Source organism: Leuresthes tenuis, unplaced genomic scaffold (assembly GCF_036924035.1).
Source record: "Leuresthes tenuis unplaced genomic scaffold, fLeuTen1.0.hap1 SCAF_17, whole genome shotgun sequence".
Taxonomy (NCBI): domain Eukaryota; kingdom Metazoa; phylum Chordata; class Actinopteri; order Atheriniformes; family Atherinopsidae; genus Leuresthes; species Leuresthes tenuis.
This window is the reverse complement of record NW_027325371.1, coordinates 12,409,152-12,431,387: the sequence shown is the minus strand read 5'-3', so window position 1 is coordinate 12,431,387 and position 22,236 is coordinate 12,409,152. Positions and strand designations below refer to the sequence as shown.

At 37.8% G+C, this 22,236-nt stretch overlaps 2 protein-coding genes across 2 annotated transcripts in view; both read right to left on the bottom strand.

The window, feature by feature from the left end:
* Positions 1-16,878, bottom strand: part of LOC140273588 (ras-related protein Rab-26-like) — a 44,748-nt gene extending 27,870 nt beyond the window's left edge. Inside the window, exons 1-2 of the mRNA XM_072369204.1 lie at positions 16,324-16,878; positions 14,714-14,824 (exon numbers count right to left, since the gene is read on the bottom strand). Coding sequence (XP_072225305.1) covers positions 14,714-14,824; positions 16,324-16,509 — 297 coding nt within the window. The 5' untranslated portion in view covers positions 16,510-16,878. The remainder of the gene's footprint in view (positions 1-14,713; positions 14,825-16,323) is intronic.
* Positions 1-22,236, bottom strand: part of LOC140274018 (transcription factor Sox-9-like) — a 411,498-nt gene that overhangs the window by 98,917 nt on the left and 290,345 nt on the right. The window lies entirely within an intron of this gene.

Sequence of the window (22,236 nt, the reverse complement as noted above, 5' to 3'; positions counted from 1 at the left end):
TACTGGGTCTCCTCTAGTCTTCTGGAGGTTTTGTACTCAGCTTACTCAGCATTTTGAAATCACAAGACGCTATTTCACAAATGCTTAAACAAAAATTTGCTGGATATTTTCCTGGAGACTAAGTTAATCAATAAATCACATTATGGAGGATACCGATAGAAGACAACATACGGACACTGTGGGAATAACTTATTGATGAGCTTGTTGACCCTGCAAGGTTTTAGGGAGACCGAAGTTGCTGAGGCATCAAGGAATTTGCCAATATGTTGTACAATAACAACTTTCAAATTAATCAATTTAAATAGAACAAATTGTGTTTTGTAATCTGCATTGATTGAGGAATTTTGAGAGAATATATAGGGTTATAAAATATGATAAATCTTGACAAAAAAAAAAAAGAAAGGAAAAAAAACGCAGTCGGTGTAAGAGTGGGAACCTTTTTGTTATGGACTTTCTCATTGGGGTGAGCAGATGAAGTTGAGAACAGACTAAATGAAAGAGCTGGGGGCATTTAGCTCTTTAAGACCATGAACTGCCCTGCAGCATAAATGCAAACTTCCTCATTCTGTTACATGAGACCCCAGCTAAACACGGCATAGAGCAAAAAGAGTCCAGAAAAGTAGTTCTTGCTTTTTCCAAGATTATCAAGCAAGAGGGCTTTGGTCATTATAAAGAATGCTAATCTGCCATTTTCCTAACTAAATTTCTTGATTTGTATTTGCGTGGAATGTAAAATCTCAAATCTGAGATCCTGATGATTTAACTTCCCTCTTGCAACAAGAAGAAACTATGACCCCTCTAATTCTTTTCCCCAGGATCTCTAATACTCTGGAATGATACCAATGAAAATGGCTCCACAGCAGTTTATACTGAGTGAGTTTGTTGTGGCTATGTGTGATAATGAGTAATGATGATGAATAAACCTATGTGGCTGAGACCCAGAACAAAGCAGGGTGTGATAAAAGCAGTTTGTTAGACCTAAGAAATTCAATTTTTCATGTCCCACTTTAGATAACGATGAAATGAACACACACACACACGCACTACATCTAACACTGTAGAGAACATACAAAGGCAAGCAAAGTCCAAGCAAAAATAGCCACTAGTGAGGCTATATTAATGTCGTTCTCTCTCTTCTCAGTCTTCCAAAGAAGTATTAAGTAAGTATTAACCTGACTCTGTTAGGTTTTGTGGATTTTCAAACTTCGGATGTTTTTTTCTTGTCCCGATTCTGTTTTCTTGTTATTAAGATTTTTTCTGTCCATTGCTGATTTGTCTTTTCGCTCATAGTTACAAGTTTTTTCTATGGTTTAACTATTTCTTTATTTTCTTTTTTTTAACTCTGTGATTGCTCTCTGTTCTGTTCTTAGTTTGTATTTTGTTTGAAATTATACTCTGTACTGTATTGTGTTTTTAGATTCTTGTTCTGGTCATTACTCCTAGTTATCCTCAGTTCCCCTGTTTTGGTGATTAGCTCCACTTCCACACCTGTCTTCAACTCAATCAATCTCAGCTGCAGCCACTTCCTCATCAGTTCCCCCTTCAGTATTTATACTCCTTTGGTCAGCTCAGTCTTTGCTAGAGTCTTGCTGTTACAACCTCTTAGTCATGTGCCATAGGCTGGTCTTTGTGCATCTGTGGTTTCCTGTTATATTTAAAGATATGATCTACTTTGTTATGTTGAGTCAAGATTTATGTGACTCGTCATAGAATTCTGTTCACATTTCCATGTGTTGTATTCTTGAGGTTCTCTATCATTTTAAATGGATCTTGATTTTTATGGTCCTTTGGTTAAGTTCTCTACTTGTTGTATTCCAGAGTGTGTTCCTTGTTTTTATATTTATGGCTGCAACATAAAGTGCAAAGTCCACTGCAAGCTACAACGTGGGACAAGCTTTCAATTAAATTTCTTTTATATAACCCCACATTACAACAAATGACATCTTATGCCACTTCAAAGTCACTACAATTCAGTTCAAGCCAATTAGAATCCAATTCATTGAGAGGCGATGGTGCTTACACCACACCACCATGCAGCCCAATCAAATACAATGAATTAAATTCCAGATTGGTCCAATTCATACATACAAAGCCAATTTTTTTTTTAAAAAACCAACAGATTGCACAAAACCTCTTTGATCTAACCCCCTTTCCTTAGTGTGCATGAGGCAACTGTGGAAAGAAAAAAAAACTCCCTTTTAACAGGAAGAAACCTCCAGCTGGGGTTTGACAGGACAGGAAAGAGAGGACAACAAACCATAACACCAGGCCAGGGATTCCTGCTGAGAAAGAGAAACACAAGTTGATGAAAATGTTGAAATGTTATATGTACAGAGAGAAGAGAGAACAGAGTGGAGAAAGGTGTATCGTGGGAGGTGCTTTGTTCTTGTTGTATTTCAGTCTGTTCCTTGTATTTTTTTTTTTTTTTTCATTGAGTCTTGCCTCCTGCCCTCCCCACACACCTAGCCCTAATTTTATCTTTTTATCAGTTTTGAAAGAATCATCATTGCTTTCATCTGAGTTCATTCATTCAAACATTTAGTCTTGGTAGATGTGAAGTGACTTTGTGAGACAACTGAAAAATTGCTTCATAAATCAAATAATGGTAAACAAAACATGTTGAAATCCTTCGAATAAGTAAAAAAAACATCCAACACATTTTTTTTTTTGGTCTTAATTTCTGTTTTGCATTATTCGTCAAGCGATGCTTCAATATTCCAACAATTCCCTCATCTCTTTTATTCCATGGTTAAATATTCATGGTGCTCCTCAGGGTTTACCTCTTTAGATTCCAGTGACATTATGACAGCAGGTGGCAAAGCTGCTTCTCATTAATAACAAACACCTCCCATGGCAATGTAAACACCAGCCCAATACTTTTAATTTCGTGAGGAGTAACACTTGTATATGAACATGACAAAATAGTTCTGTGTCAGTACAGAACAAGGTATGACTGAAAAACTAGAGACGATTGATTAAAAATGGCTTCAAGATCACACATAACCCCATTTTCATTTTGGAAGTGTGCTTTCCCCCTGGCACCGTAGCACCCAATTCATCTTAATTCAATTTATTGTTGAAGCGGGAAAAAAAACATTACTGCCACTTGCTGGCATGATCATGCTTGGCACTTTAATTGTACCCACTCAGAGAAAGCAGGCAGGCAGACAAACTGGCAAGCAGGAGAGTGGATAATGGAGAAATCAGTCATCCATCCCTCCACCAAACAAAGAAAGAGCTGAAGCTGGACACAAGTGAAAGATAGTGGGGCCATGCTGTCAGTGAGATCCAAACCGACATCAGATATATTAAAGAGGAGAGGAAGGTTTCAAAAAGAGGCTTCTCTCCCTGCTGTGTCATTTCCCCTCTCTTTTCATGACTCCCTATTCAAAAGGTGCATGACAGACGTTGACAGACCTCTAACAGGCTTATCATGGCAGTTGTAACTTTCAAAATACTTTCAAACTCAGATTCCAATTTTTGAAGACCTTTAAAACTTTGCTGCGCATTGAGGGTTTAAACCTACATTAAAGGCTGACAGCAGGAACTTAAGTAAGGGATGAAGCAAAGACAGACACCCCCCCCCCCCCGAAATATCTCAAAGCAGTGAAGTTGACTTTTCTGTTCTGTCATTAGTTTAATTTGAATCCAAATTGATCTACAAATTCATGTCAAAAGTTACCCCATTAACTGAATTTTTGCACGAGGAAAATCAAAGGTTCGGTATTTCATAATATCAAAGCAAAATTACTGTCAAAGTATGCAAATGAAATTGAATTAAAGTTAATCTAGTTTTAACCTCAAACAGAGAGCAGCAATGAAGAGATGACTAACATCCACTTGTTGCATGACTCACTCTCTAAACCATCTGAAGATGATTACCTCATGTTTGCTGGGACAAAGCAATTTAGTAAATTATAGACACTTCAACATATAATAATGCACTCAAAGAAAAAAATAAAAGTCGGTACCATATCCACCATGACGTTCACACTAAAGAAAGAAGTCAAAGAAAGCCCAGTTAGTGTTTGGAGGTGTAAGAACACAAGCTAATGAACACACTGTTAGAGATGAAAGTAGAGTGATTCATACCATGATTGTCATCATTTAATCTATTTCAGAGAGCCATCACTGAGGAGGGACTGGCTCATGACTCAACAGGGCAGGATGATGGCTCAGTCATTGAACATGTTGTGCATGTCCAAGTTGAGTCCCACACAAGTGCTGCAAATTATGATTACCTTAATTTCTGATCATTTTTCTTATAGACAGATAAATATATATAAATCACACGGTGATGCACGCTCTGAAAAATGCCCAACACACCATTTAAGAAAACTTACTTTTTATTATGAAAACATCTCAGAAATGTGTTAAAGTACTTTGGTATTTCTCTAAATGACCACTATCAGTGTTGCATTCCACATAGAATCCTGCCTTTTTAAATGTTAGAATAGCTAAAAATTAATTTACACTGTTTCATACTGGTGGAGAGTTAACAAGTATAACCTCAATCTGTCAATTTATTGTCAATCAGTTATCTCAATTAATCTTCTTAGCTCTGTTCCATATAACAACTGCCTTGATTAACACTGTACATTATGATTAGCATGCTTTTTTTTTTCATTCCTTTTTTAAAACTTTATTCACTGAACCAAAAACCCTCTGAGTTTAACAGAATCCCTGCACATTAGCACACTGACTCATTCTGAAACATGGCAGCTGGAAGACAGATGTTGCCAGTTTACACAACGGTTATGTTTCAACTGTAATGGAAGAGCTCTTGTTAATAATGCCTGGCTCAAGTGAGAGAAGCATCATCAAAACTGTTAGCCTGAACCCTTTCCTGGTTCATTAACAATTTCCACATCTACTGAGCTTTGCTATCATCGTGTGTGTTTATTCTCTGTGTGTACATGTGTGAGTCTATCACTGCCAGTTGCTAAATGTGCAGCTGAAATAAACAGAATGGAAACAACGCCAATGTATCAGTTTAAGATTGAACACAAGCCAGACAGACACTTACTTGTCAATGGAAGGATTTATATTTCACAAAAAGGTTTATTGTTCTTACATTTAAATGTACTTTTACACTCCTAATTGAATTTATTTTTTTTAATGCAAGGACAATTCCTCTTTTACCTTGACACATGAATAGTATACTGTATCCTCCTCAGTTTTTTCCATTATAGAAATATAGTCATTAGCAGGTGACTATTTAGCACATTTTAGGACTATATATATATCGAGATGCTATTCGTGCTATCAACCACATAAGGATGGTTCAGTCTTCCAGTGTAACCTCAAAACTCTGTTTACTGAAGGCTGACAAAGCCACAAAGAAAACAGCTCTTGTGAGGAATGACACAACACGAAGGGAAAACAGCCTCAGGATTATGAGGGTCGGAGGTCAGGCGTGAAATTGATATTCACAGATCCAGTTTCAGCTTGAATGACAAAAGAACACAAACAATCTTGTAGACAACTGTTACCTCTCCGAACACGAAAGTGGTACGTTTTTAAAGAATTAATGAATTTAAAGGCAGACACCATCTTGTATGCTGAGCATGTTAAAATGATAATAGAAAAAGATATACTGCATACAAACTTAATACAGTAGACATACTGTAATACTGTGTGGCAAAGAATAGTAACATGGTAAGTGTTGGATATAGAAAAAGCAGGCAGGATCAAAGGCGTGTGACTTTGGCAAAGGCCAAATTTAGTATAAATGATTAATAAGGTTAATGTCTCAATTAGGAATGGATAATAATTTTCAAATAATTATTAGATTACAAGAAACCCAATATATTATGCTACCATTGCTTCGATATGAGTCGGAAAAATCTTGTTTTAAAGGCACCTGGTACTTCTGTTACTAACACCACATGATAGCAGTAATGCACCAAGATGTTCATCAACCACTGTGATACAAAAACAATGTGGACTGCAAAGCCAAACATCAAACTTTCAAAAAACGTTTTGTTCAAAACTCCTTAAAAAAATACAAACAAAAATGAAGTCTCGTGCAAACTGCCAGGTAAAGCTAGCGTACCACAAGTCTACCATGGATACGCACTCGTTGAGTGGGAAGCTCCCAGCACACATTTTTCACTACTATAAATATTTCAGCCTTGCATCATAAAAGAATGTGATGGCAAAATTAACACAGGAGTGTGTGCGTGTGTATATGAGCATGTGTACTTGGATGGGTGCAGGAGGAGGGATGTGGGTTTAAGGTGATGCAGTGGTATAATTTCAAAAATAGTTGAATCATTCAATGTGATTTTGAAAACTATTTTCATCACTGCTCTAAACTCTTCGTCAACACAGCACACTGCTGGTTTGGCAAATGTTTAAGCATAAAATGGGGAATAAACAGCATTGCTACCTTGTGATTTCAGGGTTTCCACTGCCATTATTTTATGATTAGGTTATCAAGTTAGGTTCTGATTAGGACAACTACTTCATCAAGCAAATTTTAACAGTTATCCTCTGGCAACAGCAGACTATTTAATTAGCTTCAAACCAAACCAAGTGTCTGATTCAGATCGTTTCAGATTTGTTTTGCTTGTCAATCAAAACCAAGTACTGATAATTTGCAACTGTCTTGGCTCATTTGGCAAAAAAAAAAACAAGATGGCAATGGTCAACTTCAGGTCTTGCAGCTGTTTTGGTGTCATAGAAACCAACAACATAAGTTGTATTCTCCTATTCTTTCAATTTCAAGTGTGCAACATTTAGACAAATCTATTGGCAGCAAGGTAATGTTTTAAAGAATAATCTTGTTAATGGGCTGTATGGTGGTGTAGTGGTTTGACATGAGACGTCACACAAAGAAGGTTCCTGGTTCGAATTTCAGCTGGAGCCTTTCTGTAAAGAGTTTGAATGTTTTCCCTGTTCTCTTGTCATCCATAGATATGCCTGCGATGTTAGTTGGTGATTCTAAATTGACCAAGTGTGAACAGAAGGTTTGGATTCTTCTGGAAGCAGTCTGCCATGTTGCACTCCTCTGTTTCAGCAGTAGCCCCGAGTAGACAAACCAAACACTGGCTTCTAAAGCCAGTGGTTTGTTTATGCATGGGATTTCCCAGATGGTTCTGTGAAACTATCTGGCACATAAGAATTAAAACAAACAAACAAAAATTTAAGCCCAATACTTAACTAAAGTAATGCAAAGAGAGCAGATCATATTTTGAAAAGAAGATATTTTATTACTTCATGAAAAATATGAGCATTTTGAATTTGATGCCAGTTGCAAGTTAGCAAAGGGGCAATGAAGAGCATAAAGATTGTGTAATGCTAAACCGCAGAAAAAGAAACCAGGTTGAACATCTCATACCCAATTACGTTAATTGGCAACAGACTGGTAACAGTAAAAAAAAAAAAAAACAGGGGTGAACCTCCCAAGAGCCTTGGAGGTGAATGCATGCATCATTATAGCACAATATATGGAGGAATATTCTGAACCTCTTCTCGCCCCCTTTTTTTTCTTTCAAATACATGTACAGTACCGTGTGTTGAAAGTGTCCAGAGCCATGTGTTGTTCCTGTGCCACTTAGACCAGAATATTTATAGAAAAGTTGACCCCTCACTGATCCTGTAACATCCTTCCTATCTTTTTGCTTTCTGAAACTGCAGATGGGACATGCACATACAATTATCAACACGATCTTGGACACTGCCTGTAAGATAAAACCAGACATGTATGAATTATTCAACCAGTATTTTTCTGTTCCTGGATAGATAAAAGGACAAATTCTACAGTAAATCAATCCCGGCTGATGACTAATGCAATAAACTAATTGGCCAAAGACAATGAAGGTCACTGGACACGTGTAACAACACTTTCAGATTCTGTAGCTGATCCATTCATTTGAGTGTAGAAAGAAATGACGAGATGCTCTATTTTGTCAAGGAAAAGTCCTCCTGTTAGAAACATTTGGCAGTTAGTTAATCAAATAATTTTGAACGAGCTTCCCATTGTCTTGTCCAGCACGATGACAAGCAAGAACACAACATGACAAGGAATGTATTGAAATGCACAGACAGGGATGAAATGCATCTCCATTTTCAGTTATTTCAAAATCAGACAAAATGTTGAGTGGAGATTCAGCAGTTGCCTGATTCATAGCCCCCACCTCCGCATACATACTAAGTGAAACCAGAAATAACATCAGAGGAAAGTGAAATCAATGGGGTTGTCTGTTATGTATGAAACTCCCCTGCTGTGATTAAAATGGAAACTTGGTTTTATATACGTCAGCCTCACTGATGAGCTATTAAACTCCAACAAGTGACACACGGGGGTCAGTGTCATTAGTAAGAGTTTTGTGTTTGTCATCAGGCATTGCAACTGGTTGTGCCATCAATAGAAACCATCTATTATCTATCTTTTAAAAAAAAAAAATTATTTATTATTCAATTATATCTAGGTCATGTAAAACAATTGACCGTTTTACAAATATTTCTCCCAAATAATGGAATGATGATTTAGAAACGGTTCAGAACCTTTAAACTAAGGCTATCACTAAACTGCTGTATCTATTTTCAGGAAAATGTTTGTACTCAATCTCATTGAAATCTACTTTATACGCATTTCACCAATGTTGGCTTAATGGTGGAACCAGAGTAAAAGCCAGGGTCAGCCGGACTCACTATAGGAACCATACACTTTTTTTTGGCTAACTTTTAAGGCATTCCATCAATAACTGGTAATCCTGGACGGCCCACAATGCTTGCAGTTACTACTGTGTTTTTTGCCACCTATAATGCAGTAAATCTCTCTTTTGTGCCTGTAGCTCAGAAAGGCCCTTGCAATGTTGCTAAATGCTAAAGCAAGACAGTGTGATTAAGGTTGTGGGGATAGTACAGTCTACTAATAGGACAACCTAAATTAGTATGCTCGATGTGATCCAGGTCTCTTAAACCTGTCGGGGACATTTTATGGATCGCTAGAGTGCTCCAAGTAAATCACTGGAGAACTGAAACAGCATTGTGATGTTGCATCTGTTGTGGATTGTGGAGTTTGGTCTGTGTTAAAGGTAAGAAAGACCTTTATACTTTCTTCGGGTATATGCCAATGAATGAGTAAATTCTTCCTTTCCAAGAATTGATTAAACCCACAAAGATCATTTTAGTTCATCAAACTCACACCTTTGCTTTTGTGTATACAAAAACTATCTCTTCAAGCACTAAATGCATGGTGACACTATTGGCTCATTTAGCATACATGCATCTTTGATAGACACACTGACCCTTGACTCTGTCTGCGTCATGTGACTGCGACTCTGCACAACACAATGGAAAGTTGTTGCAACACAATGTTAGCGCTGAAGTAATTCAGCTACATGTGTTCTAAAAGAAAATCGGTTCAAAGCAGCAAGAAAGCAGAGCTTCTATTCTCACCTTTCAGTTTGTATGATCTTGATTTCTGTCATCCTTTCTTAAGGTACTAGTTAATAATATATATTGCATTACTTTCTTTTAATTCCATGTTTGCATGGCTATTATGACACGTTTGTTTCAAAAGAAAACACTGATAGAAAAGGTTGATTTTCAGGTATATCAGAAATAATAAAGGTTTGTTGGAGTACTGTCACTAATTAGCTGCTGTTTGGCTGCTTTCTTTGCATGATTCCTCCATTTTTTTGTTAATCATTCTTTCTTAATCTTATTCTTAATTAAGTCTCAGTGTCTTCAGACTTTGTTTCCAAATAAAGAAATATGGAACCCAGGAATGAGACGGAGACAAATGTTCTTCACTAGGAGATACTGTTTTTCTGTAAACAACATTTGGACATCATTATACTGATAGCTTAGATAAAACTGCTCTGCTACTAATTGAAACTGGGGCATTGAGTTGGTAGTGAGAAAAAAAAAGTACTCCCTTCAGGCTCTGACATTTAAAAGAATAAACAACAAATCAAACTTCATTTCATCCAGAAATAAGCATGAAATGCAAAAAAAGGACGGAAAGGAGGGAACAAAATTTTAGTTTGATGAATGCATACAATTAAAGCTGATATTGGTCTGCCAGTGCGGGAAAATATGATTGCAGTAGTCTGAGGTATATTGACAGATGTCAAATATTTCAAGAGTTACGGTGAGAGAGTAGTAGTCGTCTCTGCCATTATGAACTTATGAGTATTAAGCACCTAGAAGAGCTCACTTTTTTTTCAAAAACAAATATGGGGACCAACAAAGGATAAAAAAAAGAACTGAAATTGTCAAAGCATCAAGTGAATACCAAGTGTGCTCCATGGTTAAAATTAGTCCACAACAAAATTACCCTACTTTGACATCAGCTAAAATCTGAAATGCCCAACTGTTTTGCTCTAAACTGGCTGAGTTTCAGACATAGAAAACAGCCAATTAAAAGTGTTGTATGTTAAAGTGCTTGAAAAACAGTGAAATTTGAATTGTTAATTAGGGCCAACAAATTCGAAAATATATTTTTTACAAGGCAATGTGGAGATTGCAACAATTCTTTAATGTCATCCATGAACCTCTTAATGATGCGATAGAGTTGCCAACTGTTTCCACTGTCTTGACAAACTAATGGGAAAACTAATGATGCAAGCCTCTTCCTGAAACAATGTTTTTGGATTAGTTTCTCTCCATTTGAACACTAAACAATGAACAATATCTTTTTATTACAGTTTAAATGAAAGTGAGGTTGCCGGAATAAACTTTTGTGTTGTTTTTTGTCGGCTTCATGGATCACTTTTGTCTACTTAATTTGTTTTTTTTGTTTTGAATAGATGTTATTAACTAAATGAATTACATTTGCACAGTGATATCAAGAATGACTATTCATTCTTTGAGACTAATTCCATATTCATAATCTAATATGCATTCCTATTAATACTTTCTATTCCATGGCAGAGATGTAGTCCTTTATTTGTGCCCTGCAAACAAGAACTTAAAGAGACTAGCAGGGAGGAATCATCTTATGAGTCAATGCTGATTTCACATTCAAAAGTCCTGAAGATATTCATAGTTTGTTTTGAAGCTGAAGATACGGTGCAATATAACAGGGTGCTTGATAGAAATTAAATAACATTGAGAAAATAGTGAATTAAATGTACTGAAGAAATTCAATATTCAGCTGCCACAATGTCATTTAAGCATTAAACAATGAGCTGCAGCATTAAGACCACATCAGAACCTATTTTCACTAAAATACAAAAACCAATAAAACAAAAAACATAAAATGTCATCGACACCCACCTGATGGCTTTCATACAAAGCTTGTGACCTGCTGATTGAGGCCGAAAAAGAACACTCAAAATGAAAAGCCTAGAACTCTGAGTCACAGAAGGTGGATAAAGAAAATTCCTGCCCTTTGGTCCATCAAGTCATCCGCAAATTGATTAGCACCTGCACTACCATGGCAACTGATGACCTGGAAGAATTAACTTTACTCTCTGCTTCTGTGGCTTGAAAAGCACATTATGTGGATTACTACGTCATTACTTTAATACAAACATGTTCTTTTTGGTTTTAAGCAATTATAACAGATTAATTTAAAAAGCTCCATAACTGTAAGAACTGAGCCTCAGTAATTTATATTTGAACATTTAGTTCCATTAAACCTTTACATATGTGATGGGTGTGTGAGGACCCCATTGCAGTAACCCAAACCACAGGATTTATTTTTTACTGAAGTCTTTAATCGCTTCTTGAATGGTCTTTACAGCATACAAGCAATATGAATGCAGTCCAAAAACAGGCTTAATCACAGAGTCTCTTCAAGTCCAGAAAGTTGATGTCACACCAGCAGGTAAACGTCAGTGAAAAAGGGAAAAGACAGATCGCGGTCGGAGACATAAGGCAGAATAGTTTACCGGGGGAACGACGGGGCAGATTAGTCAAAAGCAGGCAGGGTCGGTAACGGGAGATCAGTCCAAAGGAAAATGCTGGAGAGTCTTGCATGGAGGCTAAGAACAATCTGGCAGTGCGTCTGAACCAGAGAGGCTTAAATACAGGCTTGATTACTGATGAGGAGCACCTGAGTACACAGGTGAACAGAGTTGGATGATGAGGTGGGACTGGCCGGCAGGGAGAGTGGAGCAGAGGGGTGGAGAGTGGAAAATTACTGGCAGAGCAGCAGAGGAACGGATTGTGACAACATATGCAACAAAATGGGGTGGCGGTGGAGATTTATAAAGATAATAAGATTGCACATTCTGTGGAAATCCCAGATGATATCTTTAGTATAAATATTGTCAATGTTTGACTCATTAGGTAATAGAGGAGAACTTGCATAAAATTAATTTAATTTGCGCTAAGACATTGGCATAAATGTACTGCAGAATTATATAAAGTAAGCTCTGACTTCTATTAGTGATAAATAAAAACTGCGCCTGCCAGATTTAGGCTCTGAACAGTAATGTCAGTCAGTAACATTTGAATGATATTACATATATTAAGTCTGCCTAAATAATCTGGGTATTTTATAATTATATGGAAAAGAAGAGTTATATTTTGCAGTAAGACTTGCTACGTATATGTTAAGCCTAGCAATACACTAAAGCAGCTCTGTAATCCTGAGAACATGTTGAGGTTTAAATTAGATGAGACTACGATAAACAACAGGGGAAAGAAAATGTAGCATCTCACTGGAGCTTTAAAGTATGAACCATATCAATCTCTCATATGGAGCTAATTGCCTTTCTTTCACATAAACAAAGGGGATCAAAACTAAGGGGATTGTTACTTTTCTAAAAATAACAATAAGTTCCGGTCTGTTGTTCCATCTCCACAGGATGAAACTAAAAAAAAACAAGATCCCTCATGTTCGCCTATTCAACAAAGGCCTGGTCTCTCGACTCATTAAACTAACTCAATGTTTATACAATTTATGCAGTTTAGTAAGAGGGCACTTGACATGAATGTAATCATAAATTATATTGTGTGCCTGTGTCTATTCATTATACACTTGTGAACATTGGAAAGTGACACTGGATGTGACGATCCTCATGAGTTCAGGGGGATTTATTTCACTTTTACAGAAAAACTGTAGTTTTAACAAGAAACTTGCTCAGAGAAGAGTCAGAGCCTTGAGGATGATAATGAAATCATACATATCATACTGCTGTGCCACACATCAATTAAATAATGAGTCAATATGACAAAAGACGTAAACGAGTTTTGTGGGTTTTTTTTCCCTTCATTAGTAGCAAATTTAGCAGGCAGAGATCTGATGAAGGCCTTCCCTTTACTTAGATAGGCCTAAATTTGCATCAGCACGATAGAGTGTTATAAGAGACATTACATAAGTAAATAAGTCAATGGCTCATCCGCCTACAAACTCATCCAACCCACACACAAGGCCGTAAAGTGGTTGGATACTTTAGTTCAGCACACATGTGCACAAGCTGTGGTGGCCTGTCTCCATGTGATTTTACAAACTTTAGAATAAATCACAGCTATGTTTTCATTAGTGCAGAAATGTGTTACAAAAAAAAACATTTAAAAAAACGATAACAAAGAAAAAAAATGATCAAAGGCGCTTTAAAGAAACAGAATTTGCCAAAACTTTTCAGAGGCTGTAATTTTGGCAGTCAAATTGCATTGTTGCTAATTTCCATAATCATAGAGGTGTGCAAGATGCACACATCTGTGGAAATGGGACAAGATTCTTGGTACTGGAAGCCTTCTTTTCATCTGTAGTCTGTTTACAGTCTGAGGAGTAGTGACCAAATCACGTTTAATCAGGCACATAAACAGTACTGGCAGCAAAAGAGGCAGAGCATGTTGGCTGGAATCAAGTTTTGAAACCATCTGTTATATATTTGACAAAATGTAACTTACTATTAGATCTTTTTAGACTGGATTTCTTTTTTTAAAGCATGGGTTCCAACGATGACCAGTGCAAGGAACAGGAACTATTGGCACAGAAATTGATTATGTGGATATCTGCTGGCTATTCCAGAAGTTCAGAAATATTGATGATTGCCCCAGAGGCCCAGCCATTAGTCTGTAGCCAATGGGTTCCCAGATTGCTTTGTGAATAATATAGCCCCTGACATGATAATATATTTTGCTGTGCTCCCTTAACACTAACCTTGTTTTTCTTTTAAACTGTCGACAGTAAATTGGACAATATTACATGAGTGCACCTCTAAATCTGCAGAATACAATTCTATCACCTATTAGACACAGTGGAAGCCAAAAATAGTTTTGGTTTCATATTGGATAATTCTATATTGTAACAATAATTCATAAAACAGATTATAAGTAAATCAACAATTAGTAAGTCTGTGTATGCATGTGCAAGGTGATTTAGGTTTATTACATAATAACAAAACAAACATGGCTGACACAAAATGTTTTAGCTAATCTTTATTGGTTGCCTGCTTGTACCTCATGGACAAACCCCTGAATGGGAGAATTAAAAAGGATGAACACATTATTTCCTGGCTATCCATGTGGGACCATGAAACTAGCACATGATAGACACTCTTATCGCCCAAGGAGGATAAAAAACTAAAGCATGTCGGACTAATTTAAGAAATCAATATCTATCCTCTGACAAAGGAAATACTCAAAGCCCGGGGCTTGTAAAGACATGGAATGCTTGGTGGAAAGAATCCCATTAGAGCATAGCCTTGTTTTACCAAAGCTACTAAACCTATAAGTGTGTATGAAAGTGCACATAAGTGGGGAATTTGTGTGATTGGTTCTTGACCCATTGATTTAAGCTCACCCTAAAGTCGATTCCCACAGTGGAAATGAAGCTGCCTGCAAGGAAAGCTCCATCTTTGAAACGGACCAGCAGACAGGTTTTCCCCACACCAGAGTCTCCAACCAGCATCACCTACACAGGAAACCAATGAAACCTAAAATTCAGTTGAAAATGACAAGGTCTAAAGTGCTAAACAAGCGCAACCAAAGTTGGGAGGAATACAACTTAAGATTAACATAAATCAAATAACAATCAAAAAAACCCAGAGCTGAGGGAGCCGTTGCTCATATTTTAATTATACATCACTGTTTGTTGTTTGTCCTCAGAACATTTGAATCATTCTGCTAAATTAGCCTGTGTTTTGGTGTTTGGCCAGTGAAGAGCGTGTATCTGAATGAGTGTAACTTCTCATTATGGTCACCAGTGGATGTCCTTGGACAGTTCCTGTATTTGTGTGCTTTTAGTGAACAAACATACATTGCTGTGCTTCTTTCTAGCCAACTGTACATGTATTTATTTTCAACTGTGATTAGGTTAAAGGTCTGATGTGATTACAGTTATCGGGTTAGCTGAGGGACTGTGGGACCTAGATATGGAAATCAAAAGTGCCTCCTGGGTCCACATAGGAAGCAGACAGCAGATGAAAGACACAGGAAGGAGAATGAAGGGACACACAGTAACAGGGTCAATAAACAGATACAGAAGGTTGCAAGTAAGTCTGAGGATGATGCTCTCTGCTTTCCCTCTGCTGTCCACTTCTTTTGTTCTTCTTTTTTGATACAGATCAGTTTCTTCACTGACATACAGTAATGCAGGACAATAGTCATGGGGAGCAGAAAGCAGTGAAACACTGCACAGTGACCTACAAATAGCAAGATAATCGGGAAGAAAATGAATGGAACATGTTATCGTTAGAAAGGCAAATCTGTAAATGAGTTCCTTAAAGCTACAAGCTGGATTTTTATCCAGTTTTGCAGAATAAAATAGAATGTTACACAAAAAACAATTTGTAAAAATGTTTTTTTGCTACTTATCATATCATATAACCAAATGAAAACACAGCTGGCATTTGGCAGGCATCTAAAGATTTGTGGCACGGTAAAAGCCCTTGTGTGTCTCCAAAGGAAAAGTGGAGGAGATCATGTTATATAATTTGCTGAGCCCAGACTGATACAAAGAGATCTATTAACTAATTAAGTTAATTAGTTGAAACAAGCAGTTCTTCCACAAAAGGAGCAACACAAAGACATTAATGGACTCGCATTCAATAGCTGCATCAGAAACACATAGTATGGAACAAGTCACTTGAAGTGTTTTGGGAGAACTACACAATGAGAATCTGTGGGTGGGAATCTGTGTCAGTGTGAAGTGGCAGCTCTCTACTCAGACATGAGCTCACATAATGCAACTTGGGCTACTAGAAGATTTGTTCAAACGGTTGCACAGACCGATGCAATGATTTGTGTGCTGGCCACTGTAGTGCAAAGTGCACCTTTCCTGTTTGCAGATGGTCTACTGAGAAAGCTGCTGTCATAAGCTTGCATAAAGCATAAGGAAATGAAAAAGGAAAAAACAACCTTACTTTTGCAAGGAAAGAGCCAGAACCTACTAAACGGCAGCAGTGATCTTACCTTGAATGCGATGTCATAGAACTCGCTGCTGTTGCTGATGGAGGGTCTGCTGGGATGGACCACGCCATTCATCTGAACAATACCCGGGCTGCTTCTCGCAGATTTCCCGGTGCTCTTCCCGGTGGGGCTGGCTGCAGACGGGCTGCTGGTTGCGGCTTTGCCTTTAACTGCCTTCTTGCGAGACATTGCTCAAAATTTAATTTCACTTTATCTCAGTAGAATCAATCAAACAAAACAAAACAAACGAACAAAAAAAATCTCACCCGAATTTGCTCGCGGGATAACCGAAAAGTTGTTGCAGCGAATAAGTTATAGATCAGTTTATATTTTCACCTGCACAATGGGCACATGTTCCTCGACACGAATCTCCACTCTACAAATCATAAAAATTGTCGCGAAAAGCAATGTGCGCTGGGCTCCCTGCCGATCTGCCGCTTCCTGCTCCTGATGGGTTTTTTGTTGTTGTTTTCAGCACAGCAGCTGCGAAGCTGCGCGCTGTTGCGGGAGCGATCACAAGTGATGTGGTAGAAAACTCCACCTTGAGAGAAAAACAATCAGGACTTTGCTCAAAGCTAACTGAGCAGCTGAATATATTATACTATTACTGGTGGAGTATTGGGAGGTTACTTTAAAGAGCAACACATTATTACAACGTGACTTGAGGTGTTTAAACTGTAAACCATGATGAGATGATGTAAGGTCACCCGTCGCTGTCCGTGGTGCTGATATATGAAGTCCTCACTAATAGCAATTTTATGTAGAAAATCCTTACCTTCGCATACACATTTGGATATAAATTCAAATCCTTAAGAGCACCTCAGTAATATTTATTGCTGTTATGGAGTAAAAAGTAATGAATTAATAGAGGTTGGTTTGCAATAAAATCTTTATCGTTTAAACCAGTTTGTTTATTAACATTATTAACAAAATTTAGAAAGCTACCTTTTCACAATACGTTGCGCATACTCTCTGTTACAACTAAGTATTTTAGAAGATATGCATGCATATTTGCGCATGTTTGTGGCGCCACCTGTATTTTCCCTCCAAGTGATACATGCCAGTCATATCTGAGATTGTGTTGTTTTTCTGAAGGCAACGGCTGTTCAGAGAAAAAAAGAGAGAAAAAACTTAACATACGTTAAGCAATATTCTTATGAATTTCTATTTCTAAATATTTCTTTAATATTTTGAAATACTTCCATTATATACTTATTATGTTTGTATTTTTGCATGACCAGGGTACCCCCAAATAAACATAATTGATTAGTGAGAATGATTAAAGTAATCTGTCTCTATTTGTATAAGCTTAATTTTTATTGTATGGAGGCAAAAGTTGAAAAGGATTTCCCACCTGTGGAACATGCTTGTCTTGTGATTTCAACAAAGCGCCACAAGAGGGCGTAGTGGGAACACAAAATCGAAAACCATACCTTTAATACAAGGATAAGTTCACTTGAGAAAAAAACTGCACTTGAAGTTCAATCGTTTGTTTTGATTTTCGCGTAACTAAAATTAGGAAAGATTGAATGCTATCAGTAAAGGAAACAAAATTACCATTTTCTGAGGGAAAATGCTGCAACAGCAAAACATAACTTATAAGCTAAATTAGAAATAGGAAGAAATGGAATCTTAATCAAACTAATACATACAGCAGGGATTCTTTTTTTAGTATTAGCCCCCGTATTGGCTATGTGTATAGATTCTATCAGCTTGGCGGTCACAGAATTCTGAAGGATAACTGGGCTCCAGTTAAAATAAAAGCAACAGATTCTGACTGTTCCTCTGCAGCCAGCACTGATGTTGTGTATCTTCCCTCCAGGAATCGTTTTCTTTATTCAACATTATATTTGTGAATGATACAGTTCTTTTTCCGTTCAAGTTCCAGATTGCTGAGGCTCATTAATGTGTGGTCTGGGATCATAGTCCAGAGATAGTATTTGACCCCCACAACAGATGACTGAAGTGAGTTTGTTTCACCTCATGACCTTTACAATCTATATCACATAAAAGTTTACACTCTCAAGGAGGCTGATCCATAATATATATTCATATCCTATTGACTAGATATCAATATAATACAATAAGAACACACACATTGTATTATTTTGAATCACGAAAAGGCTAAGTTTAATGGATATAAATATGACATTACATTATTAATGTCTCAGCAGATTTGGGAATGTCTTACTTACAATTTTTCCTCTGACCCACAGATAATAGCATTTTAACACAACCTGAAATCGAAGAAGCAATGCTATTCCTATCCTTACTTTCAGCTTTATTTACACTAAGGTGAAGTTAACCCTTTCTGTGGTAACCTCTTCTGTGACCACCAGTTTAGAAGTAGTGAGCAGTTTGGTTGTAAATGCACACAGTTGTAGCATTTGTTTTCCATCTCTTAAAACTGCTGTTTGTCAGCATTTTATCACTCTCCACCCAACTTCATGCAAAGCTAGAGAGTGAAGTGTCATTGGTTTGAGGGAATACAAACCCCAAAATCCACTGACCCCTGCACACAGCTCCCCTCGACAGCTGAGATTCGTTCTGCCCTCAAAGCAGCTGTCTGCTGTGGCAACAGCTGGGCATTTTGGAGGGAATAAGCGACGAAGATAGAGGGTCAGTGGAATTCATTCCCGGTTTCAGAGAAATTAACAGCCTTGTCAAGATGAGTTAAACATGCTCAACGACTGTGCTGCACATTTTGCGGTGGTAACATATACTTAGTGTTCCATATGCTTGTAAGTGCCTTTGAGTGTCTGTGCCAAAATATATGGCAGTGTGAGCATATAAACAGGCTTACGAATATAGACTGTATAGCCAGTTGAGACAAATCTAATAAAGTCAAAACTGAGAAACTGAGAAAGTAGCAATTAAATAAAAGCATGTGATTTAGTCATCAAGAAGGCGTCCAACCACTTCAACATGTTAATCAGGCACATTTTCTTATTGCAAACATCCTCAGATACATTTCATGATGACAACTCATACTGTCAGAGAAGTGTCCAAGTGCAACGTACTTTATTAACATAATGACTGGAAGGACACGGCAGGCAGAGCGTGGCTGTACCTGTGTGGACATGTGTATGCCAAGAGTAGTTCATCACAGCCTCAGGGTCACATCAGTCTGCAGGCAGACCTAAAGGCCAGGCATTTGTCAGTTTACCCAGGGTCAGGTGCCCTGAGTGTGGGCTGGCTGGCGTGCAGCAGCCTGACCAGTCGCTCAACCAAAGTCATAGCAACTGTTGATCTGTTGGCTGCTCTGTCTCTCAGCTGCCTGTGGGCCGAGTGCAGCGAATGGGGGAGGGGAGCGGGGGCAGCAGAGGGCATCCTGCCAGCCGTCACCCGATCATTCCCTAAATGAGAGCAACCACCAGTGGACTGGCACTGCCTGGCACCTATTCACTCTCTGAGGCATCTTAAGGAGAAAAACACGTTCGTGCGTTTGAGAGGAGAATGATCGGCTGCTGTTTGTATACAGTTTTTTAAATTGATTTAAATGTAGATATATCAGACACGTTTCAGCAAATAAGAAATCTCAGAGAGTATAGCTTCATAATCTAACTTGCACTTATTTGATGTCCTTAATCCTCATAATAAAGAGTTATCCTGTTCTTTCCTCTGCTCTTATCAAATGATATTGAAAACTGTGATTTATTTTAGGTGTAGCTTGAGTTGGTGAGGAGGACAACTTAAAATCTAAATTGATATTGTTGGATTACTTTGAGTTGTTAATTTAATTCCAGTGCACTGCTTTAACACCATTGTGTCAATCATTTATTTATATTTCCAAGAGCGATCATCATCTAAATTTGAGACTTTCTGTGTTCATATTTCGAAAATAGTATTCATATATCTGATTATTATGTGCACATATGTAAATGCACAATATTCTCTATCTAATAAACAGACTTAAATCTTTATTAATAAAATTATTTTTTTTCCTACTGAAATATTTCAAATATTTGGCATCTTGTGATGCTTCAGAAGGCTCCAAACTCCAATAATGGGAACCACGTCTGTATCAAATAAAATATGTTGAGGCCAGTGAACTGTGGAGTCGTTTCATGGAATGGACTCCAGGCTCTTGATCTCGAACATATTTAACATGACATGCTTTTATTCAGCTTAATATTTCATGCAGTTTTATTGCTGCTGTCAGTGTCAATTTTGATACAAACCTATATTATCTTAATATCCCTACGTGCTTTAATCAACACAAGACTCAGAGAAAATGGAAAGAAATAGACAATTGCAAAAACAGTGGGTTATAGTTGCTTGGAAGTGCCATAATATGATCATTATACTCAATCTTGCCATATTTTAATGTGCTGAACCAATGAAGCCAAGCCCTGACTTCAAATATGTCATCATACCAACTTTTAATTCTCTTTCCTCTGCATCATAAAATAGGTGACAACGCTCATTATTACCTTTCCAAAGACGTCATCCCGGCATCCCAGTGACACATTTGTAATTTCCACTTATGCTTTCTCACAGCTGACACTTTAGTTATTTATTTTTTCTTTTTAATTCTGCTGTAACCCAACAGGGGGTCTCTATTATTCAGACATCAGGGAGTTATAGCAAAGTTTAATCCGATCTGTCGAATATTATGCATGCCCAAGCCTCACTGGGCCTTTTAAAGGATCCAGACATCTGAGCCAGGGTACCAGAATGGAAAAACGCCACAGGCAATAATCACTACCAGGGGCCCAATTTTCCCCCAATATATGCTCCTTATTTCAGTCCCCTTATTTATTTGGATATTGGCTCTATAAATTGAATTTAATCTGAATGTCTTCTGTGTTTCTACTTGCACTTTTGTTTCCACTTGCAAAGATGCCAGTCTGTCATTTTAAGAAAGAGGATAATGAATGCATTCATATGTGATGTGTGTGTTATTCAAGGCCTGACCATAAATCCTTGCTAATCCAGGGTGCTTCCTGCAAACAGTGTCACTGGATTCTGTTGCGCTGGTGATTAGATTTATGACCTTGCATATGGCGCTGCTGTCAAAAAGGAAGCACTTGTGTTGCACTGACTCCCTCATACACACCAAAACATGCAGAGTAAGCACAGGAGTGATTTCACACACCCATCATTAGATCCAGAGGCCCAACATCACGTCAAGCTGTGAGATGGATCAGTTTGGACACTTGGGGCAAATTCTAAAGTGGTGTAAGATGGAGAAAAGCAGTATTTCACAAAAAAATTGCCCAATGCCACTTCAATTCTTTCTCCACTCTCAGACGCAGAGCAGCTTTAGGTGGCTGCAATTTTTCACAGTTTAGCAGAGTCAAACGTGGCTCACGGTCTACTTTTTTTCTCTCTCGTTCAGCAGAACCAGAGGTGTGCACTTCATGTGTGCACTCAGCTGGAACCATGACAACAAAAGACACACACGTACACAAACAAACGCACACACTTTGCATACAAGCTGCAGCAGAGAGTGGGCACACAAGTACCAACTGGAGGGAGCCGTGGTGAGCAGGAAAAGGTGTGAGCAGGAAAAGTGGTGTGTGTGGGTGAGTGTGAATATGAAAGAGTGTGCGTGTGTATTTGTAGAGTTTTTGCAGTTGTGACAGCTGGGATGAGGGAGTGGAGGCGGCGTGTGTGATTGGAGGAGGTGCCAACAGAGCAAGTGTCTCTTTATTTTCACCACACGCATGTGTGTAAGTGTGGATATATGATCATGAACAGTATGTACATGTGTGTTCATGTCTGCTAATAGAAAAAAAGTTCATGGCAATTTGATCTGTACAATATGATTTTGAGTCCAATATATGTTGAGTAGTTTTATATACTTTGTTGAAATTGTCACTTGCTGCCTCCAACACACACATGAAGAAAATGTATGAAAGAATTTGCCATCAGTGTATTCAATTTGCATTTAATTTTTCTACTACTGCTGGC